This window comes from Ranitomeya imitator, chromosome 9 (genome assembly GCF_032444005.1).
Source record: "Ranitomeya imitator isolate aRanImi1 chromosome 9, aRanImi1.pri, whole genome shotgun sequence".
NCBI lineage: Eukaryota > Metazoa > Chordata > Amphibia > Anura > Dendrobatidae > Ranitomeya > Ranitomeya imitator.
Genome location: NC_091290.1, coordinates 44,647,965 through 44,672,852, shown reverse-complemented (window position 1 = coordinate 44,672,852; position 24,888 = coordinate 44,647,965). Strand labels below are relative to the sequence as shown.

Genomic DNA, 24,888 nt, shown 5'->3' with positions numbered 1-24,888 from the left:
AGACAAATTTTTGCATCCAGTGATTGGCTGCAGTGGTCACGAGCTGTACTCATTATGTCACACCTACTGCAATATCTATCAGGACTGTGGGCAGCATCAGAGAGGCAGCGCTGGAGTGGCAGGAGGGGAGAGTAGAGCTGATTTTGTGTTCTGGTGACATCATAGCTACAGCTCATGACTTCTGCATCGACCATGCCGATTTAGACAAGATCACAAGACTAGTGATTGACTGCAGCGGTCACTATCTGTGTTTGCGATATCATAGCCATTGCAGTTTCAATAAGGACTGCAGCAGAGAGGCAGAGCAGGGGCGGCAGGGGGAAAGTAAAGCTGATTTTGTTATTCTGGTGATGTCGCAGCTACTGCTCATGACTGCTGCAGCCAGTCACTGGAATTAGTGGCCTTGCCGTTCCAGATGAGAAATCTAGTCCTCTGATTGCCTGGAAAAAAAAGGACTTTGGGCAGCAACGGTGAGGTAGCAGGGGAAAAGTAAAGCTGATTTTTTTTGTTATTTTTACACTCAGAATACCCATGCCATAAAAATGGGAACCTTAAAAACCCCTTTGAGACCATAAAAAGCACAGAATTTTAGACCCGTTCTAAAAAAATAAAATGTTTCATTTAGCAAAAACATTACATATGTCATAAAGACTTTGATCAGTGGACATCCGGGTGCGGAGAACCCAACTGATCGCTCAAATGGAGGAGCAGCAGGACTTCCCTACTGACTGAAGAACTGGCGTAAGGCCGGAGTCACACTGGAGCGTAATACGGACGAGTGCTATGTGATAAAACATCGTATAGCACTTGGACCAGTATTCTTCTATGGGGCAGCTCTCATCACCGTATTTTTTCTTGTCCGTTTTCAGTGTGCGAGTGAAATCGCACCATGCTGCGATTGTCAATGACACTCAGCCCAGTCTCTGCTCACTCGCACCCATATAAGTCTATGGGTGCAAGTGACAGCGCACAGCACTCTGATATAATCCGAGTGATGTGTGTTATACACTGACCCCGGCAATGGAGGAGATGGAGAAATTAATTTCTCCGCCTCCTCTGCAGCTGTGCAAGAGCCTCAGAGCACAGACGCATGACACTCGGCTCCCGCTCGCAGCAGATCAGGAGCCGAGGGTCATTAGCATATCGCATCCGATGCCATACGCTAGTGTGACCCCAGCCTAATACAAAGTCCAGGAGCCCATCTTCAGCCATTGAGGAGAGAGGGATGTTGGCAGAGCTTTCCTTCCTCGCTCTTTTATCAGTTTGTGTTGCTGTTCCCAGATACCCACTGATCACAATTTCAGATATGTCTCTATGACTTGTTATCAGTTTTGTGAAAGCTCGGTGAAAATTGCCTTACAGGAATTGGTCCATCAGCCAAGTAGTCAGTGACCACTGGACCGGAGCCCTGAAACCTGTCTGTAACCTCCATGGCTCTTTTTTTGATTAGTCATCATGGCTTGTCATCACACATGTGACGTCACCCCAGGCAAGAGGTGGTTGTCCGGGCTCCTGTCCAGTGGTCACAGGTTACTAATAGTGATGAGCGCAAGTGCTCGTTACTCGAGTTTGCCCAGGGTGCTGGGGTATGCACCGAGTATCGCGGGTGCTCGAGTGACATGTTCCTGTCCCCGCGGGCGCATGTTTCACGGCTATTAGACAACCACAAAACATGCAGAGATTGCCTGACAATCCCCGCATGATTTGTGGATGTCTTTAAGCCGTGAAACATGCGCCCGCGGGGACAGGAACATGTCACTCGAGCACCCGCGATACTCGGTGCATACCCCAGCACCTTGGGCAAACTCGAGTAACGAGCACTTGCGCTCACAACTAATTACTAATCCATTCAGATCAACTTTTGCAGATTTTGAAGACCATGAATCCGTCACCGTTTTGTTATAAAGTAACATCCACTGTGTCTCTTCCGCGCTTACAGAGTGGCCCCGTCCGTCTGTTCATTCCTTACAAGCGCCGGAAAAAGGAAGGAGAGATGTCGGCCGGCTCAGTCAAGAAAGACCAAAGCAAAAACATCAGCCTTCTCCCAGGGACAGCAGAAACCACCTGTAAGGACCAAAGAAAACTCGGGTGGGGGAAAGCTCTTATCCTGGGGGTAATAAAAGGGGAACGAAAACGTAGAGAATCCGTTCAGTGCTTTTTTGTAAAGCTGCAGCCTTTATTTCTATTCTCCTGGGATTGAATATATCATCACTCACTTTAGTACAAGACCCTACTACACGTCAGCCTCTGGTTTTATGGCTTTTCTGGAATTTGTAGTCCCACAATAACTTTAGACCCACAGGGTGCAGGGCATTGCTCTACAGAGACCTTTCCTGCACACTAATTCTAAGCCTTAAAAACTCTTTCTGTTGATTCCATGTGAGTGTGGCATCTAACAAAACGAACGTTACCAGACCCATTGCTCATGACTTACACTATATGGACGAAAGTATGTGTTGTGGAGAGGCCGGGCTCACAATCTCCATTCTAGTTTATGGCAAAGTGTTCGCTGGTGTTGTGATCAGTCTTGTTCTTCACCCCCAAATTCCCAAATCCATGTTGGACCTTTCTTTGTGCATTGAGAACAGTCATGGGGAACAGAAAAAAGGACCTTCCCCAAACTATTCTAACAAAGTTGGAAGCTACAATTGTCCACAATTGTCCTGCACTGGATAAAAGAGGCTGAAGCCGACCCCTGTTAACAAGCCCATAGCATTATCCCTCCTCCACCAAACTGTACAATGCAGTCAGGTGGGTAACGTTCTCCTGACATTCACCAAACCCACACTGGTCCATAAGATGCCAGATAGAACAGTGTGATCCTTCACTGCACATAACACTTTTCCTCCAGTTTTGGCGGCTTTACACCACTTCATCCGTTGCATTGTTCTTGGTGATGTACGGCTGAATGAAGCTGCTTGGCCATGAAGTTCCCACAGGAGATAGAGTTTTGTACTGAAGTTATTACAGTACTTGAGGAAGTTAGGACTTTGCAGTTATGGAGTCAGCACAGCAGTAGTGACTTTTCTGCCCTCTGCTCCTCAGCACTCGGCCCCCCCACTCCCTGACGTTATGGGGTCTCCACTTCATGGCCGAGTTGCTGCAGTTCCTTCCACTTCTCAATAATATCACTCACAAGTAATGGGGAAGATTTAGAAGGGAAGAAATGTCATGTACGGACTTGTTACCCCGGTGGCTCCTGTTACAGGACTGTGCTGGTATTGGTGATCTCTGCACCACTGGCCGATCTGTCACATGTTAGTAGAGGCAGACGGCATGGCGGGGAACGGAAGTTATATACTGGAGGTGAGGGGCCGGATATAATACACTAAGGGTGAGGAGCCAGATATTATACACTGGGGGTGAGGGGCCGGATATTATACACTGAGTATGAGGAGCCAGATATTATACACTGGGGGTGTGAGCCAGATATTATACACTGGGGGTGAGGGGCCGGATATTATACACTGAGTATGAGGAGCCAGATATTATACACTGGGGGTGAGGAGCCAGATATTATACACTGGGGGTGAGGGGCTGGATATTACACACTTGGGGCGAGGGGCCAGATCTTATAAACTGGGGAGTGAGGGGCCGGATGTTATACACCAGAGGGCGAGGGTCCGTAGGTTATACATCTGGAATTGAGGGGTCTTATATTATACACTGGGGTTGTTAGGGGCCAGATGTTACACACCAGGGGAGCATGGTGCAGAAGGTTATACACCGAGGTCAATGGGGCTGCACAAAACACCTGAATTCAGTGATTAAGACGTGTGTCCATTACTTTTATCCATATAGTGTATGCTTTAAGGCTCTGTCCACACATTCCGGCAGTTTGCTTTTTTTTGCCACAACCCTGAGAGAACTTAAACATTTTTGCCCCAATATTGGAAAATACGGCCGAAAAAAATCCATAATTGAATGCAGCCTTAATCTACGGTACATACGCTTCCTTGACCACCTATGTGTATGCTGCATTCAGCTCCCTTATTTCCTTACCTAATTGACTAATGACTATCTAAAAAAGAAAAAAACAGAATATTAATTTAAAGAAACGGGAGTCTAGAGTATCAAAAAGAAAAAACCCTAAAAACTACAAAACTTTTATTATTTATATCTAAAGCAATGATATTGGGTCTAAACACTTCCAAATTCTAAAAAAAAAAATGATGCCCTGTTAGACACTGCCAGGTGGTCAGGATTCTAAGAAAGTGAATGTTTTCATATATTCGTGAGAGTAAAAAACGATCCCTAGAAATTCCCTCAGTAATTTCTTACCTTCCCGCGGAGATCGGCATCTTAATAGGAGGAATTGGCGCCCCCGCTGAATGTCGTCTGGGCCTATGTGCACCCTAAAGTGGCTACCAGGTACACGTAAAATTGGCCATTTTTATGCGCTAAACGCTCTCATTTTTCATATTTCTAGTGCAGTAATGCAGTTCAAATTTCGTATTTCAAGTTTGTATGTTCTAGCGCTGCAGTGTGCTGCCTTATTTATTTAACTATATACGATTTGGCGACTCTAGGTTCAGCACCTGTTCACACTTAGTCTATGTTTGGATGTGCAGGTCAGGTTTTTGAAATGTATTCTCTAGCCTTCTGATCGTGCACTCCCCGCCTCCTAGCCACAGGTGTTTTAATTATAGTAGGTCCAATACCCCTCCATAGAGAGAGAGAATTTTAGTCTAGGAAGAGGTTTCACATGTACCCATTCAGATGGAGACGTTTATTCTCAGCGAGGTAAGGCAAGCGTAGGACCTGGTATAAGAGAGATGCCGTAAAGTGGCTACCAGGTACACATAAAATTGGCCATTTTTATGCGCTAAACGCTCTCATTTTTCATATTTCTAGTGCAGTAATGCAGTTCAAATTTCGTATTTAAGTTTGTATGTTCTAGCGCTGCAGTGTGCTGCCTTATTTATTTACCTACATGCACCCTGTCACCAAGAAAGCACACATTCAGTATTTGGTCCATATTTTACCTCAGTATTTGTCAGCTGAAACCAGGAGTGGAACAATCAGAGGAAAATTATAATGGAAACACGTCACCACTTCTGTGTTTATCACCTACTCCCGGGTTTGGCTGTCAAATACTGAGGTAAAAAACTCACCAAATGCTTAATGTGTGCACTTTATTGGTGGCAGGGTGCATATAGGGCCATATTAGGGCCAGCCGACATTGAGCGGGGGAGCTAATTCGCCCTTTTAGGGGGTCATCCCCCGTGGCAAGGTAAGGAATTACTAAGGGAATTTCTAGGGATAGTATTTTAGCATACTCTCCCAAATATACGAAAACATTCACTTTCTCAGAATCCTGACCACCTGGCAGTAACATGGCATCAATTTTTTTTAGAATTTGGAGTGTTCAGTCACAATATCATTGGTTTTAAATATAAATGATGAAGTAATTGACTATCTAGTCTGGGCTTGTAGAACTATTCCTGTCACAATGCAGATCCTTTCTTTTTGCAGTTACCGTGTCCTCGTCCGGACAGATCACAGCCACAGAGTCACTGACGTTTGAGAGAGAGGTCACCGCTGAGGCGACTACTATACTGACAGATAGTCCCACGCAAGGTGATGAATACACCGGAGCCACAGGTGAGGGGCACCTTACTTCACGCCTAGTCCTAAGAATGAGACATGTTGTTTTTCAGTTTCGGCCAGACACATGGGTTGTCAGTGTGAGAGTTCAGTAGTGCTCAAAATGCTCCTTTGTGAATACATGACAGAGAACTGTGTAATTATCACAGTTCATCAATATTAGAATCCCTCCCATGCGGCTCATCGGTGAGCAGAAAAAGACATATTAATAGCCCTATAAAGTAATAAAGTGAAAAAAATGTGAACGAGCCCTAAGGATTTGTGCAGAGTTTTTTTAATGAGTACTTTGGAGTAAATTATTTCCAACAAAAAAGCCAGAAGAATTGCTCAAAAAACCCTTGAAAGACTCCTTTTCATTTCTATTGTGAAACCACTGTGCCGTTCATATGTTCAGTCTTTTAAGCTTTTTTTTTTAAATTTCCATTTTATGTTTTGCAAAATTCTGGGGGGGGGGAGAAATGAAAGTGAATGTCACTTCTTTGAACTGTCTCCTGGCCAATCGGAAGGCTGACAAGTCACGCTTTAGGTAAAAAAAAACTCTTCCAAAATTCTTCAAAAACGCTATAAAGCAACTTGAGGGAATAACGGAGTTTTCAGAAGCAGTTTCCACTTGAAAATGTGTTGATTTTGACTGTCTCAAAAAAATTCCATGTGCATGTATCCTAAGGGTATGTTTACACCAAATCTTTTTGCCGAGTTTTTGGAATGGAAACTGTTCAAAATTCCCCTCAAAATGTTGGAGTTTCTACTTCAAAAACTCAGCAAAAATACTCAGTGTAAACACACCCCATGTGCACACAATGTATTTTTTGTGCATATTTGCCCCGGTAAAAGCACCATAAATGCTTTGCAAAAAAATTAACATAATGAACAGTGATGACAAAACGACACTACCACGCATACATTCAGTCAAATGTCACTTCTTTTAAACTCTTCATGTTTCAGAGGCCTTGAAGAGGTTAATATAAGTAACATTTTTTGGTCAGTTTCATTAGGAAGCCCACCTCTTTATACAGGTCCTTCTCAAAAAATTAGCATATAGTGTTAAATTTCATTATTTACCATAATGTAATGATTACAATTAAACTTTCATATATTATAGATTCATTATCCACCAACTGAAATTTGTCAGGTCTTTTATTGTTTTAATACTGATGATTTTGGCATACAACTCCTGATAACCCAAAAAACCTGTCTCAATAAATTTAGCATATCAAGAAAAGGTTCTCTAAACGACCTATTACCCTAATCTTCTGAATCAACTAATTAACTCTAAACACATGCAAAAGATACCTGAGGCTTTTATAAACTCCCTGCCTGGTTCATTACTCAAAACCCCCATCATGGGTAAGACTAGCGACCTGACAGATGTCAAGAAGGCCATCATTGACACCCTCAAGCAAGAGGGTAAGACCCAGAAAGAAATTTCTCAACAAATAGGCTGTTCCCAGAGTGCTGTATCAAGGCACCTCAATGGTAAGTCTGTTGGAAGGAAACAATGTGGCAGAAAACGCTGTACAACGAGAAGAGGAGACCGGACCCTGAGGAAGATTGTGGAGAAGGACCGATTCCAGACCTTGGGGAACCTGAGGAAGCAGTGGACTGAGTCTGGTGTGGAAACATCCAGAGCCACCGTGCACAGGCGTGTGCAGGAAATGGGCTACAGGTGCCGCATTCCCCAGGTAAAGCCACTTTTGAACCATAAACAGCGGCAGAGGCGCCTGACCTGGGCTACAGAGAAGCAGCACTGGACTGTTGCTAAGTGGTCCCAAGTACTTTTTTCTGATGAAAGCAAATTTTGCATGTCATTCGGAAATCAAGGTGCCAGAGTCTGGAGGAAGACTGGGGAGAAGGAAATGCCAAAATGCCTGAAGTCCAGTGTCAAGTACCCACAGTCAGTGATGGTGTGGGGTGCCATGTCAGCTGCTGGTGTTGGTCCACTGTGTTTCATCAAGGGCAGGGTCAATGCAGCTAGCTATCAGGAGATTTTGGAGCACTTCATGCTTCCATCGGCTGAAATGCTTTATGGAGATGAAGATTTCATTTTTCAGCACGACCTGGCACCTGCTCACAGTGCCAAAACCACTGGTAAATGGTTTACTGACCATGGTATTACTGTGCTCAATTGGCCTGCCAACTCTCCTGACCTGAACCCCATAGAGAATCTGTGGGATATTGTGAAGAGAAAGTTGAGAGACGCAAGACCCAACACTCTGGATGAGCTTAAGGCCGCTATTGAAGCATCCTGGGCCTCCATAACATCTCAGCAGTGTCACAGGCTGATTGCCTCCATGCCACGCCGCATTGAAGCAGTCATTTCTGCCAAAGGATTCCCGACCAAGTATTGAGTGCATAACTGAACATTATTATTTGTTGGTTTTTTTGTTTGTTATTAAAAAACACTTTTATTTGATTGGATGGGTGAAATATGCTAATTTATTGAGACAGGTTTTTTGGGTTATCAGGAGTTGTATGCCAAAATCATCAGTATTAAAACAATAAAAGACCTGACAAATTTCAGTTGGTGGATAATGAATCTATAATATATGAAAGATTAATTGTAATCATTACATTATGGTAAATAATGAAATTTAACACTATATGCTAATTTTTTGAGCAGGACCTGTATACATGAAAGTGTAGAGCAAAGATGCCACTGTCTGTTGCAGGAATGATGGCAAAACTGTCAGCAAGGAAAAAGACCGCCGTCCTTTTCCTGAAGCTGCTTTGCCTTTGAAAACATATGTTCACATTGAATTTTTGTGTTCAAAAACTCTTTGAGTTTTTCAGGCAGGAAATGCTGTTGTTTTGGGGAGTTTTTTAGAAGAGTTTTTTTATTTACGAGGCTATGTGCACTTTTTTTTTTACCTGAAGCGTTCTTCTTAATCAGGCAGAACAATAAAGTGGATTTCCCATATAATTGAATTGGAAGATTTTGCCAAAAGTTTTTGAGGAGGATTTTAGTGAGTATCCAACCACAAAAAAAACTCTTCAGAAAACCTAAGTGTGAACATAATCTTAAACTTAATTATTGCACACTGCTCAATGTTGATGCCAATATGGCATTGTGGCTAGAATCATTGATTCAATAAATTTACATTTCATATGATCTTCTGACACAGGGTGAATGGGAGAATCAGGCAGGGAAATGTCAAGGTCATTTGCTGTAAAGTAGGACGCGGCCTCTGTGGTATTAATCTGCAGCACAGAACTTAACCCAAAAGCGGTTAATACAAAGATTTGGGGACAGCGCTTATGGAGGGTTGATCCACAGCAGATAAGCAGCGTTGATACAGGCAATTTGTGCACTGGCTGAATGCCCCACATGGGCTCACCGGCCTGGGTTCAGCCACAACCCCAGGCCGGTTCACGCCACCAGGCAAAATTATTAGCGGTTTTCTTTATGTCTCTGCTGTTTTTGTGGGTGATCGGTAAGGCTCAGCCCCCTCTAGGCATATAAGCCTCCATGTGACTTGAGTAAAGTGGTAAAATGTGGACATTATTGTGCCCTCATTCATTGCCACCTTGGAATCGGAGATGCTACAGTAAGGTCTCAACTAGAGAGGAGCAGATTGATTCGCGGGACTCCGGTCTAGGTCAGTGGTACCTGGCGGCTAGAAGGGAGGCTCGCAAATCTTTTACCTTTTAGTGTCCCTGATGCGGCTTTTGATTAGCCAGGGCTGATGCGATGTCACGTTGTACAGATGGCGTTGCACCAGCCCTGACATTCAAATGTCGCGCTGGGGACGCCGGAAGGTAAGAGACACGCGAGCCTCCCTTCTAGCCGCCAGGTACCGCTGACCTGGACCGGAGTCCCGCAAATTGATCCGCTCATGTCTGGTCTCAACCCAGTATTGGAAGGGAAAGTCGTCAGCCATGTGATGTTTCTGTCTTGAGTTTTTCTTGTATATTGTCTCTATTCTCTTCTATTTCCATTAACTGAAAAGCCGGTGGCAGCACATAACCTTGGATGTGAGACTTCACCGTGCTATAAATACTCCGCAGCGCTCGGAGCTGTACAATCCAGAGGTGCAAATTGGCATCAAACATATCGGAGAAACACAGCTGGAAAAAAAGTTTTCCTCTCCGTCACCTCGGCTGATCTTGCTTTTTCTTCAACGACTTTTTCTTCCCTTAAGTCTATAAAAAGTATCGGTGACGGAGAATACTTGTTTCCTAACCTCTCAGACTGGTTACATGTTTTAATTTTGTAGATCAAACGCTGTTTACGCTTCGGGAATGCAAAAAAAAGTAATATCAAGATTGTGGATATATAAAAAAGTTGCTTATTTATGCAGTGTTGTGAGCGTATGCTGCTAACGAACATGATGCAATGCCAGCATGTTAGCAATATAACTTGGGCGTGAAGAAAACAATCACCTAAGCGACATCGGAGATTTTTTGATTTGTACAGGTTCTCAGTATCTGTCGTTTTTCCCAGCTAATTGGATAGCACCATCTGTGTTACTCGAAATATAATCGGTGCCATTGTAACATATAAAGCAGTGATGGAAATTCAAGGTTCTATTCTAGAATTCCATAAAAGTGCTCTACGTGATTATTGCCTTCACTCCATTCATTTTAATATATGGCAGAGTTAGAGACTCGTCAGTCCTTTACTTCCTCCCTGCCGGTGCTCACTACAGACAGAGATAGCAAAAATACTATTGGACGGGTTGTCCACAGGAGCAGACAAGAACTACCAGTACTCACTGCTTGTTGGATTCAGATCAGCACCTGTTGTGAATTCCGCTCTTGGGCTCCCTCCGGTGGTTGTAAGTGGCACTTTTGTGAGTTCTGCTCTTGGGCTCCCTCCGGTGGTTTTAAGTGGAATGGCTGCTCCTTGGATTTAGCAGTCTGCAGCTGCTTCCACTGATTGTCTTTCTGCTCGGCTATTTATGCCTGGCTCTTTCCTTCAGCAGTGCCACTTGTCTATGGTTCCTGGTTGGATTCACATCTCTCTTGGATTTCCCTGATATCCTGACCAGTTCAGCAAAGATAAGTCCTCTCTTTGCTCTTTTCTGTCCACATGTTGTGGACTTATTCGTTCTGTGCATTCTATGTTTTGTCCAGCTTGTCAGTATGGATTAATTCAGTTAAGCTGGAAGCTCTGGGAAGCAGATTTACCCTCCACACCTTTTGTCAGGTGTGGAGATTTTTGTAAAGTCTGAGTGGAATTTTGTAGTTTTTAATACTGACCGCACAGTATTCCGTCCTGTCCTATCTATCTAGCTAGACTGGCCTCCTGTGCTACATCCTGGTTTCATTCTACGTATGTCTTTTCCATCTCCACTCACAGTCATTACTTGTGGGGGGCCTATCTATCCTTTGGGGATTTTCTCTGAGGCAAGATAGTTTTCCTGTTTCTATCTTTAGGGGTAGTTAGTTCTCAGGCTGTGACGAGGTGCCTAGGGAGTGACAGGAGCATTCCACGGCTACTTCTAGTGTTGTGTTGAGCTTAGGGACTGCGGTCAGTACAGGTACCACCTCTTTCAGAGCTCGTCCCATGTTGCTCCTAAACCACCAGTTCATAACAAGCACCCCCATTAATTGTTTACTGGCAGTCAACGATGGTGACGCCAGAAGTATGGGATATAACTGCTGAGATCTGTTTGCCTGACGTGTTCCTGAGCTGGCATGGCACATCATTGTTGGCATCCTGTTTTGATTCACCCTGGTAAGGAGGATCTTCTAAACCCTTTGTCCAGAAGAGCAGTTTTAACGCAGCACGGACTGATGACGTGGGCACGGCAGGGTGGTCGAGCTGGAACTAGGGAGACTAGAGGCTGGATGGCAACTGGACAGGTAGAGCAGTAGCAGAGCCAAGTGGAGCAAGAGGGTTGGAGAAGTCCTAGGTATCTAAATTGAGTATGTCAGCAGGTACCCTGGGGCTATGTAGCAGAGCACAACGATGTAGCAGAGTTGGGTATATCAAGAAGTACACTGGGGCTATGTAGCAGAGCACAACAATGTAACAGAGTTGGGTATATCAAGAAGCACACTGGGGCTATGTAGCAGAGCACAACGATGTAGCAGAGTTGGGTATATCAAGAAGCACACTGGGGCTATGTAGCAGAGCACAACGAGCCCGGTTTGAGCTTTTGCATTGGGGCTCATGACCTTCAAATTTTGCCACTTGAAGCCCATGGGCCCCCAATTCTAGAGCATTTTTTCAGCTTTTTTTCAAATACTTAGAAAACTCCTTTAATATTTTAACCTAACAGGGAACGTCAAGTGTCTACACAGGAAATTTGCTTATAAAGTCCTGAGATCACAGCAGCAATAGCAATGACGTAATTAGGCGACTTCTGTGATAGCAATGTGACCACAGGTGAACATGAAAGAGGAATGGCGGGAGCAATATGAGCTAGAAAGTTTGTAGAAACAAAGGCAGTAACATGGCGGGCAATGAAAGCCACTTCTCGTTAATGAACTGGAAAGAATTGCAAAAAAGTGCAGCAAAGGGAACAAATGTAAATAATCAAAAAGAGCTTTACGTTTCCTATTTTCAGGTACAGATGGCTTGCGGCAAATCCAATCAATTTTTGCAATACTATGATCAGTATTGGTGGCGTACATTCTGCCATGTTAAACCACTGCAGAGTCCACATTGTGCTCATTGTCTGTCGTTTCCCTGCAGTATTGTCCTCACTCCCAGCATTGGCGCTAGCACCCAGCACTCCCACAAAGGAGGCTTCATCCAGCGTGGTGAACGGGTTGGAGGTATCTGAGCAGCAGAGACCTTGGCTGTATCTGGAAGAGATGGTGAATTCTTTGCTCAGTACCGCACAGCAATTAAAAGCCTATGTGGAGCAGTCGAAAAATGAGGCCGTCGCCAACGCGGAGAGGAAGGAGGTAGGACAGGAGTTAGGATTTCCATGTGAAGACAACCCCAATGTTATCTGAACTGAACTTTTTTTCGCCACCTGTGAAGACAGTTCTGTGGTGAGTGAAGTGGAAGTAGACCAGATTGTCAGGGGAGTTACGCATGGTGCCAAGACCTGACTACACACAGTGTTTGTAGTCTGTAACCATGGAGACACAAGTCTTAGGAGATATAGATGCAAAATATTTTCAATCAGGGCTATTATAAAGTTGCTTCATTTTGTGTTTTTTTTTTAGATGCACTGGCCACTTACATTCAAAAATACTTTACAATGGTGTAATGAAAGGAGTAATACTCGCCTTACTAGTCCCTTACCTTCTTCGTGCTTCCCTGGTCGCCAATCCCAGTTTACGGGACTTCCAACGATGACATGTGACCACAGCAGCCAATCACTGACTGTAGCAGTGATGCTTTCAAATCTGATGTGGTCAGTACTATGGTGGTTACGCGATGCATCGCATTAGCTAGGCGACATCGGCGATCAGTGAAGTCAGTGTAGAAGAGGCTTGGTAAAGTATAGCTCCTTTTATTGTTTTAGACTATTGGAAACTGTTTGTAAAAACAACAAGAAAAATGTTATAGGGTTTGATAACCTCGGTGGTCCGGTTACTGAAACAACTATGCACCAGCATAGTCCTATCCTTCAGAACACCAAGTCAATAGAATCCAGTGTTGGCAATTATTTTATTCCTGCTGCTCCCCTGAGTATTCCATGGTTTATGTTTTTTAATCCGCTATATGGTTCCAGAGATACGGGCCTTTTTATTTAGCACTTATGTTTATGGTCTTTTCCAAGAGGGCGTGGCTCACAGGATAACTATGCAGAGCAGCTTAAGGACACGCCCCAGAGGATCTGGTGAGCCACGCCCCCTTATTAAAGACCATAAGTATTAGCACTCAATAGAAAGGCCCATATCTCTAAAACCATATGGCGGATTTCAAAAAAAAAATTCAGAGGAGCAGCAGGAAAAAAAATAAGACCAAACACTGGTCACAGGGCCACTTTAAAAGAGTACTCTAGTTTTAGCATTTAAATCCTATTTTATTTTATTTTTTTTAACAGTTAGTCGATTTTCAAATAAACGTTCTGTTTCAATATATTACTGCTTTGGATGCGGTAATCCATTGATGACTTCGCTCATGTGGTGGGCACAACTTGCTGAAGTACCATGAAGATCCCTGCAGGTCCATCACATGATCGGCACTGATCTATCGGAAGTTAATAATGAAGGCTCTATTCAATGAACGCAATCCAAGATCTTGAAAAAACAAACAAACTGAGACACCGATATAGAGAGCAAAAGTTTTGAAAAAGCAAAAAAAAACAAAAACTTTTTTTTCTTTCTTTTTCTGAAACCAAAATACTCCGTCAACTGGCAAAAAAAATCAATAAAAGAAATAAAAAAGTAGAGCTTGGGCTTATGTTCTGTTTTTTTTTTTCTCTAAATGTCAGCATGAGGCCGAGGTTGTAACCCTCTCCAGAAGAGTGTGCATGGTGACATTACCGGCCAGCCCTCACCATGCCTATGACACAGGTCAGCTAGATGATCTGTAATTAAATCTGTAATCTTCTTATGGGACAGACAGGTCCGTTTGCGGCTGAAACCTGCTTTAAGTCCTTTGTGGTTGAAGAGATTGTTTCCCATGCAGTCTTCTTCCAGGACCTGAGCTTCCCTCACTTAGCCAGTATTAGGTGTCTGATATTACGTAGTTTGCTGACTTCCAATCTAGTCCCAATGCCACGGCCCACCATGCACGGACGTGTGAATGCAGCCTAAGACAAAGCCTATAGGGCCCGATTCATCATTTGCTATTTATTTTTGTCTTTTGGCATTCACTATTGTTTTATTTTACAATTTTTTTTCTTTTTTTTAAATGGCTCATGAATTGGTCACAAGATGAAAAATGCTCTTTATTTTTGTCTTTTCTTTTTATGTGGGTGACTTTTCTGCCCCAAAAATTGCAAGTGTTTTGTAAAGTCGCAAAAATGTTCCAAATTGAAAGACTGTTCCAGAAACCTTACTCCAAGCAGGGACTGGAGTGAGATTTACCTAAAAAAAAAAAAAGAATGTATAGAAAGTAGTGATGAGTGAACGTGCTGAGATAAGGTGTTATCTGAGCATGCTCTGGTGCTAACCGAGTGACTTTGGCGTACTTGAAAAATATGTTTGAGTCCCCGCGGCTGCATGTGTCGTGGCTGTTCGACAGCAGCAACCCATGCAGGGATTACCTAACAAACAATCTCTGCATGTGTTGTGGTTGTCGATCAGCCGTGAGACATGCAGCCGCGGGGGCTCAAACATATTTTTCGAGCACACCGAAGTCACTCGGTTAGCACCCGAGCATGGAAGGATAACACCTTATCTCAGCACGTTCACTCATCACTATTGGAAAGCCATGGATCATGGACTTCAAGTGCGCTGTTGATTCACAAATGGATCCAAAGACAAATATAATTTGAATTTTCACCTTTTCGATCCAATGAGGGTCAAATACAGAAGAGATCCTTTTTAAAAAAATTATTTTATTTAGACAAACTTAAAACCATACAAAAAGCAAGAATATGTCACAGTAAGGGATACCGCCAGGAACCAAACAATTTTCAGAAAGTATGACCACAAAAATGCATCGAGTAACACCGTTTATGTCAAAATACAGCACCAATACCACTATATCAGAGCTATACCAATAATTACTAATTTTTTCATGTCAAGTGTTATCTAATCATGCTCTAAACAGTTGGTAATTGGTCCAACAGGTGCCAGATACAACATACGGCTATATACAGGTATATGTCCCAATACAGGTATATATTAGTTTATCCACAAATGATTCTTATTGTATTTTATGCACACAACATAATTTGATGGTACAATGATAGCTGTAGTAGTTATCATTACTCAATAATAGTTGTTCACTAATTAGCCCTTGGCCTTATAACTATGTCAATATTATATGTTAAATACAAAAACTTCACATAGATTAACCATACAAAAAGCTGGGCAAAAAATCTCCTGCTGTATGATGTATGAGTCAGTCTATCCGGTAACTTCTGTTACCATAATGTACCTTCCAATACGGCTAAATCGTGGTAAATCTAGTCATGCATAAAGTGCCGTGCAAAAAAGTGCTGTGCATAAGTACCTGTAACTGTGGGCTCTGTTTATCTTTACCGTTCCGGGTCCATACAGCAGCATCCCCTCACCCCGACGCGCGTTTCGCCGCCAGCTTCTTTCTGAAAATTGTCTTGTTCCTGGCGGTATCCCTTACGGTGACATATTCTTGCTTTTTGTATGGTTTTAAATTTGTCTAAATAAAATAATTTTTTTAAGAGGATCTCTTCTGTATTCGACCCTTATTGGATCGAAAAGGTGAAAATTATAATAAGTAGAAGTGCCTTTATCTAAAACATTTGTTGGACTCCTTTTGTAAAACTAAATATCATTTGAAGTGGTTTAATGTCCACGCGTTTCAGAGTCAAATCCGCCTCCTTCCTCAGGACAACCACATGTGAAAGTGGCAAAGTTACATACATGCGGTTTAAATGCATAAAAAATTCAAACAAGGGCACCAAAACCAAGGTGGTGGGTAGAAAAAGGATCACATGTATTAAAAGTCTGCAACGGAAGGAGGATTTGACTCTGAAACGCGTTGACATTAAACCACTTCAAATTATATTTGTCTTCGGATCCGTTGGTGAATCAGCGACGCACTTGAAGTCCACGATTCCTGGCTTTTTATAGTGCATTTGTTCCAAGATCTGGGCAGGTAAGTGTTGCTGCCTTTTTTTTTCTGCTGTTGAAAACTTTTTATACATTGTATACCCCTCTGTGGATGGTGCAGCTGCTGACAACTATTCAACAATAGTGGTTTTGTCACACACAACCCTAGTAGGTGAGCAGATTACTATTGGGATCAACCTTATTTACTTGGATAAGACCCTATTGCGCTTTTGCACATTTGTTTCAGTAAAAAAAAAAAGAGACATTTGGTAAAAGTCACTTTTCATGACTGTCTAAAAGGTATTTAGAAAAAAAAAAAGACTTAAAAAGGAAAGACTACTTAAAAAGTGGCACGGAGCAAATAAACACAAAAGAAACTAAAAAAAAGAGGAAAAATCCAGAAAACTATGATGAATTGGTGCCATAGACTACAATTAAACTGTCTTGAGTTAATGAAAAGAGCCAAACATGGCAGAAGGGGCTTAGTGCTTAATTGAGCTCTTTGGACCCTTCATTTTTAGCAATCAATAGGGGTCTCATTTGTTTCATTTGTACCTGTGATGAAAGGTTTTGTACAGGGCTATTTTTTTTCTTCTTTTGGGCTGCTCTGTTGATGGGACGTGACTGCTGATGTCATGCTGATTGACAGCTGGCTCCCCACTGTTACGTAGCAGGAAGCAAGCAGTCAATCAGCATGACGTCAGCAGTCACACCCCATCAACTGAGCAGAGTGTAAGAGAAACTGCTGCTCTGTCGACGTGACACCAGCGGAACCTGATTAATTGCCGGTAGGAGTGGTCTGTGACCTCTCTGTGCCATCTGAGATTGGCACCGGGCACAACAGGCAGGTAGTTAGCAATTACTTGCCTGCTAGTTCTTGGCAAATAGTAAAGAAAAAAATAGTCCTGGACAACCCCTTTTAATTGATCGCAGCTGAAACTGAGAACTTTAAAAATATACCATCATTTGTAACGTGTGGTCAATGTCGAGAAAAACCAAAACATTAAAACCAGAATTGCATCCCCCCCCCCAACAAAAAAAAGGCTAAAAAGAGATCAAAAAGGTATATGAAACTCTCCAAAAAACAAGCTATTGCATAACTTAATCAACTGAAAAATAAACTGTGCTTTTTCAGTTTTTAAAAGCGATTATTCATTAAAAAAACTACGGTATATGAATTTGGGGTCATACTGACCCGCAGAATGAAGCTACCAGGTGTTTTTTTTATTATAACACATTGAAGCTGTAAAAATAAAACTCAAACTACAGTTCCAGATTTATGTATTTTTTTATTCACCATTCCATTTTTTTTTTACTCTCAGTAGATAATAAGTGAATGGTGTCATCTCAAACTACAACTCGTCCTGCAAAAAAAAGAATAAAATAAATTAAAAAAAAGAAAAAAGACTGGGGCGAAAAAATGGTGGGAAGAGATTAAACCTTGGTGTCATCAGATTTGTCTTATTAACCTTCTCTTTTCCGGCAGTTCTCCAATCATCTTTTCCAACAGACAGAGGACATGGATGGCAAACACGAGATTTTACTTCGGGTAAGCCCTCGCGCCCTTAGATTTCGAGTCTTTTCTGCAGTGCACTATTACAATCTGACGTGTGATTCTTCACAGGACCCTTGGGTTCCATATTGTCATATCTGCCTGACCTATACTTGTGATAATTGTGGCGCTCCTGAAGAATTACGCACGTTTTTGAATATTAATGCTCGGGTCTATCTTTAGAGGTCATGTGTCCTATATATATAATGTAGGTAGAGGCAGCACAAAGCACTGGAAGTGTGACGGATTTATGAATGTACCGTCACCGGAGAGTCGCACCTCCCTCCTCTCGCGCTCTCTCTGCATCTCATTACCTCCCACTATTTTAGGGAGTTTTATTTCCTCTTCTTCACACTCTCTCCTCCTCCCTGATGTTACGTGTCTGCTCATCCCCTCATGTTCCTCAATGTCTTCATGCTGCGGGATTCTTTGCAATGAATGCTTCCTGTTGCATTTCTTCTTCGTGGTTTTTTAATAGCGTCAAGCGGAGGTGTTATTCTCATCTTTCTAGGATAATTATCATCTTCTGGGATATTTCTTTCCTGTTCCTTAATTGTTTCTCTTCCACACACAAACGGCATCGATTCACGGATAAATAATAAAAAACAAAAATAATGAGATAAGTAGAAACCTGTCATCAGCACTCGGTATTGTATACCGCACTTGTTTCCATCAGTATAAAAGTCTAACAAGACGTAGGCCTCATTCAGACGTTCAGAAAAAAAATCTCTATTTTTCATTCATCCGTGTGGTGGATCCAATTTTCGTCCAATTTTACCATCAGTGCCGCATCCCTTTTTCTCATATGCAAAAAAAAAATTCCCATTAAACACTTATATATGGACAACACTCAAGGACACATGGATAGTGTCCATGTGCTGTTTGTTTCCTGGACCCATTGATTTGAATGAGCAAGTTTGACCACCTTCCCAAATAATGTAATAATATATAATAAATAATATTTTGTAAAAAATGGATTAAACAGGTTGGGACAAAGTCTTTGTGTGTCTTAGTGTCGAGTTAGAGGCTCATTCTTATCTCTTAATTTTTTTTTACACCCACTGCACCTCCACAGGAGTAACTTTGCCAGTGTAGGAAGCCTAGTATCTCATTGGAAGTGCAATTTAAAAGGGTTAATAGTACTTTGTAAAGTGTGTCAACACAAAACTCCACTAGCAAAAGCCAATATTGGAAGTAGAAATCCTAGAAGTCAGTATCGGCTGACTAAAGGACCACGTCATGTGACTTAGGATAAGAAACCAAATCAGAAACTCCATTTGCCAAAACGTGTTTCGGGGTGTTTACCACTCATCAGTGCAAAACAGGACAGGAAAACTGGTTTGAGTGGGTGAGAGGCCTCTGACGGGAGGAGTGTAAAGTTTTTAATGTTTCTTCTTCTGGAACATGCCAAGTCCTATATTTTATTTTTTTTTTGCTCTCAAATTTGTTACATTTCCATTGATGTGTGAAGTATCTGACTAGTTCCAAAAGGCTTCACATGCACTACTGAACAGTACAGAGATGCAGTAAAGTGACAACTCGTGATATCTAAAAATTCAATTTTCTTGCATTATGTCCTTACATCAAGTTGATGTTTTATCCCAAGTGCATTTTTATGATGTTATATTTCACAGCTGGGATAATGCAGTAGTGAAATATGTAGGCGAAACAGATTTTTTGATATTTTCGGTCACTTTTGTTTCCAAAATGTGCATTTTTTTCAGGATGAAACCAGGTGGCACAGCTCAACACTCATTGATAAAATGTGCCGACCTTCGGTGTCCAATGGTTGTCCTCTTTAGCCCCATAGCGGCCAGTAGCCACAATGGTGGGGCTTGGTTTGTGAATGTACGTTTAGATGCTCATTCTGGTTTCACCCTTAGGAATTTGTGCTTAATTTCTTGTTGCCCTTGTGATTGACTTAATTAGGGGAAACATTTGGTTTCTCAAGATCACAACTTGATCGTACTTCTAAGCTAAAGCTGGTCATTACAGAAGAACCATACGGGAAACTAGGGTAGGTTTTAATGATACTTAATGCACCGCACTTTATGATCACTGACTTTATTAGCTGGATTACACATGTATTCCAATATATTTTATGACCTGCTCTTACAATGCTACTGAATTCATTCTTCTAAGCAGGTGACACTAAGTTTCTAACACTACTCTCCTCTGTGTTCAGCAGTCCTGTGTAAATTGCGGCAGAGAAGCTCTTAATGAATGCACCGGCTGCCACAAAGTCAATTACTGCTCCATCTTCTGCCAGCGTAAGGTAAGAAGTTTCTCAAGTATGTCTGTAAGAGCCTTTTCACTGGACCAGCTGAGATGTGTTTTGCCCAGACCGCATCTGAACAGTCCCATAAGAGCCCGACTGATGAGAAAAGTGCATAATGTGCTAATAGTGTACAGCCCAAAAAGAACAAGGTGTCGTGATGCCCCCTTCATGAGGCAAGGACATATGTGAGACCTGTAGACTAATGAGAATTTTCAATTTTTTTTTTTAAATGGATGCAAGATAGCTAGAAGATCACTACTAGATTGATGTGGGTCCAACCCTTGCTGATCAGCTATGTTAAAGAGAACCTGTCACCAGGTCCAAAGTGGCCAGTTTTTTCTCCTATTCTTTTTGTGCTGCTTTCCTAAGTATTACGTTTTTCGTTTCTTTTACGTCCACCGTACGGTTCCAGAGAGATGGACCTTTTTTATTTAGGGCTAGTTTTTATGGTCTTTACAAACAGGGAGTGGCTCACAGGATCCTCAGGGGCGTGAATTTAGGCTGTTCTATGTAATCACCCTGCGAGTCACACCTCCTGTGGTAAAGAGTATAAATATTAGCACTAAATAAAAAGGTCCATAGATCTGGAAATTTATGGCAGATACAAAAAAAAGAATATTCATGGGAGCAGAGGAAATAAGATAAGCACAAACTGGACTCATTTGACCTTGTGAGAGGCCCTCTTTATGTGGTCACTGCCCCTGCTAGCACTGCATCCCCTTCATTTAAGCTGAGCATAAAGTAGCCACAGTCACCTAAACTCCTGATTCATGAAGCGTCTGAAGTGTGACGTGTGCCAGACCAGAATGCCTCAGATCGTCATGAATTGTCACGCCCCTGCATGATTTTACCATGTGCACACCATTTTATTTTCATTTTTTACTAAAACATGATACTTTTCCTTAAATAGGACCTGTGATCGCCTCTAACACGTCTGTTACAGTAACCAATAGTTCTTCCTATAATAAAAGAATCCTGGAAAATCTTTTTTTCCATCTTCGTGTTATAGTATTCCTCTGTTGTTCTTCCTTGAAACATGAATAAATTTAACAACTTATTGTCACCAGTTGTGGCTCTGACCCTACATGTTCTGACATTATCCAATCATTGTTGGGGCTGTGACCCTACATGTTCTGACATTATCCAATCATTGTTGGGGCTGTGACCCTACATGTTCTGACATTGTCCAGTCATTGTTGGGGCTGTGACCCTACATGTTCTGACATTGTCCAGTCATTGTTGGGTCTGTGACCCTACATGTTCTGACATTGTCCAGTCATTGTTGGGGCTGTGACCCTACATGTTCTGACATTGTCCAATCATTGTTAGGTCTGTGACCCTACATGTTCTGACATTGTCCAGTCATTGTTGGGTCTGTGACCCTACATGTTCTGACATTGTCCAGTCATTGTTGGGGCTGTGACCCTCTGTGTTCTGACATTGTCCAGTCATTGTTGGGGCTGTGACCCTACATGTTCTGACATTGTCCAGTCATTGTTGGGTCTGTGACCCTACATGTTCTGACATTGTCCAGTCATTGTTGGGGCTGTGACCCTACATGTTCTGACATTGTCCAATCATTGTTAGGTCTGTGACCCTACATGATCTGACATTGTCCAATCATTGTTGGGGCTGTGACCCTACATGATCTGACATTGTCCAATCATTGTTGGGGCTGTGACCCTACATGATCTGACATTGTCCAGTCATTGTTGGGTCTGTGACCCTACATGTTCTAACGTTGTCCAATCATTGTTGGGGCTGTGACCCTACATGATATGACATTGTCCAATCATTGTTGGGGCTGTGACCCTACATGATATGACATTGTCCAATCATTGTTGGGGCTGTGACCCTACATGATATGACATTGTCCAATCATTGTTGGGGCTGTGACCCTACATGTTCTGACATTTTGTCATTTATAGACGTGTAATTTTCTTGCAATCCTATAGCTATAGGTTATAGCACAGGTGCTTTTTCCATTTACGTGATTGATTTACTCTTTCATAGGACTGGAAGGATCACCAGCACCTCTGTGGCCAGGCCTCCACCCTAACAGTCCATGCTGATGAAGTTCATGTTACAGAGAAGGAGCCGGTCTGATCTCCTCCGTATGCCGGTCTGATCTCTGTATGCTGGTCTGATCTCCTCTGTATGCCGGTCTGATCTCCTCCGTATGCCGGCCTGATCGCTCCCGTATGCCGGCCTGGTCTCCTCCGTATGCTGGTCTGATCTCCTCTGTATGCCGGTGTGATCTCCTCCGTATGCCGGTGTGATCTCCTCCGTATGCCGGTGTGATCTCCTCCGTATGCCGGTCTGATCTCCTTCTTATGCCGGCCTGATCTCCTCCGTATGCCGGTGTGATCTCCTCCGTATGCCGGTGTGATCTCCTCCGTATGCCGGTGTGATCTCCTCCGTATGCCGGTCTGATCTCCTCCGTATACCGGTCTGATCTCCTTCTTATGCCGGCCTGATCTCCTCCCTATGCTCGCCTGATCTCCTTCTTATGCCGGCCTGATCTCCTCCGTATGCTCGCCTGATCTCTTCCGTATGCCGGTCTGATCTCCGTATGCCGGTCTGATCTCCTCCGTATGCCGGTCTGATCTCCGTATGCCGGTCTGATCTCCTCCATATGCCGGTCTGATCTCCGTATGCTGGTCTGATCTCCTCCGTATGCCGGTCTGATTTTCTCCGTATGCCGGTCTGATCTCCTCCGTATGCCGGTCTGATCTCCTCCGTATGCCGGTCTGATCTCCTCCGTATGCCGGTCTGATCTCCTCCGTATGCCGGTCTGATCTCCTCCGTATGCCGGTCTGATCTCCTCCGTATGCCGGTCTGATCTCCTCCTCCATATGCCGGTCTGATCTCCTCCGTATGCCGGTCTGATCCTGATCTCCTCTGTATGCTGCTCTGATCTCCTCCGTATGCCGGTCTGATCTCCTCCGTATGCCGGTCTGATCCTGATCTCCTCTGTATGCTGCTCTGATCTCCTCCGTATGCTGGTCTGATCTCCTCCGTATGCCGGTCTGATCTTCTCCTCCATATGCCGGTCTGATCTTCCCCCGTATTCCGGTCTGATCTTCCCCATATGATGGTCTGATCTCCTCTGTATGCTGGTCTGATCTTCCCTGTATGCTGGTCTGATCTGATCTTCCCCGTATGCCGGGTTCTGATGGTGTCATCACTTTCTTCTTAAAGGGAACCTGTCACCCCCTCAGGCATTTGTAACTTAAAGAGCCACCTTGTGCAGCACTTAATGCTGCATTCTTACAAGGTGGCTCTTTTAGTTATGCTCCCTGCACACGCTGAACTAAACGCTTATAAAATTTGCCCCCTCATACCATGAAATGGTCCCGGGGCGGGACTTTCCTTCCTTATCAGATGCAGCACGGCCGTCACTACGGGCCTGTGCGCCCCGGGCGCTGCCTCCTCTTGCTTCATTTACGTCCCCGGCGCCTGCACTGTAAGTTCGAAGGGCAGCTCAAATGCGCATGCCCGGAAAAATACTTTCGGCGCAGGCGCCGGGAACGCTAATGAAGCAAGAGGAGGCAGCGCCCGGCACGCACAGGCCCGGAGTGACGGCTGTGCTGCGTCTTGATTAGGGGAAGAAAGACCCGCCCCGGGACGATTTCACGGTATGAGGGGGCACATTTTAAAAGCGTTTATTTCAGCGTGTGCAGGGAGCATAACTAAAAGAGCCACCTTGTCAGAATGCAGCATTAGTGCTGCACAAGCTGGCTCTTTTAGTTACAAACGCCTGGGGGGGGGGGGTGACAGATTCCCTTTAAACACTGTGTAATGGAAAGTGCTAGTAAGGGCTGTACATGTATGAGATGTCTGAGAGGACCTACTGGTCGGACAAGAAGGAGAATCTGAGTGGATTTAGCTATTTATGGTACTTTAAAGGGAACCTGACAGCAATGAAAGCGTAAGATAGCAGTAATCTGCAGGAATTTACCAGTGTAAACTAATTTGGAAGTCTAAATAGAAGAGCGACTAAAGTGAGAAAATGTAATTATATTCTCCCTGCACCCACTCGCTGCCAGTAATCAGTGCAGGGAGCAGATAAAGTCCCCGTCTAATACACGGTGAGCGTGCTGAAATCACTCCCCGGCACCTTGATTGACAGTCTGCTCTGCAGTGTTTATGTGCAGCGTCTATGCAGAGCAGGCTGTCAATCAATCTGAGCAGTGACTGTATCTGCTCCCTGTACCGCCCTGATGACTGGAAGCGAGCGCAGGGAGAATAAGATTTCATTTTCTCCCTGTAGCCGCATTTCCTAATAGACTGCTGCAATTTCTAATGGTATTTACCTTCTGATTAGCACTATGTCTGTAGGTAAATACCTTTTTTTTGCTGACAGGTTGTCCTTAAAGACACTTAAACAAAATACCATCTTCATTGAAGCATCTTGTGTCATGTACATCTATCATTCAAGCTAGGTTCACATTATGCGTGGGCTCTATGCCCGGAATACTCTCATATTGAGCCTCCAGAGGTCTCAGATATGTGCCAAAAAGGAGAGATGCTTATGTATGAGTGTGTATGTATGTATACTGTGTCTCTGAAGGCTATTTGCTTTCCTGGGGGAGGGGCGGTATACTCCTGCTTGATTGATGGTTAGGACCAGTGGCATTGTTGCCCCGCTGCTCCAGGCTGTGTGCTCTCCGCTGCTGCTTTATGAGTCAGCTTTGCTTCCGCAGCATTGGAGGAGCGTGGCCGTGTCGATGCTCGTTAGATCGGGAGCTAGCTGTGCAATCAATAGAAAAATGACTTGTAAGCATCATACACCCATCAGGAGATTGGGGAACTTTTATTCCCGCTACAAGATCGAACGCCC

At 43.4% G+C, this 24,888-nt stretch overlaps 1 protein-coding gene across 2 annotated transcripts in view; it reads left to right on the top strand.

Moving 5' to 3' along the window:
• The window catches only part of DEAF1 (DEAF1 transcription factor), a 51,052-nt gene extending 27,744 nt beyond the window's left edge, over positions 1-23,308 (top strand). The window contains exons 7-12 of one of the 2 annotated variants that reach the window (XM_069740408.1): positions 1,940-2,066; positions 5,476-5,604; positions 12,248-12,462; positions 17,702-17,764; positions 19,956-20,042; positions 22,059-23,308. In XM_069740408.1, coding sequence (XP_069596509.1) covers positions 1,940-2,066; positions 5,476-5,604; positions 12,248-12,462; positions 17,702-17,764; positions 19,956-20,042; positions 22,059-22,151 — 714 coding nt within the window. In that variant the 3' untranslated portion in view covers positions 22,152-23,308. Of the gene's footprint in view, positions 1-1,939; positions 2,067-5,475; positions 5,605-12,247; positions 12,463-17,701; positions 17,765-19,952; positions 20,043-22,058 lie in introns of both variants that reach the window. The other variant, XM_069740407.1, reaches the window with a different exon arrangement.
• The last annotated feature ends 1,580 nt before the right edge of the window (positions 23,309-24,888 follow it).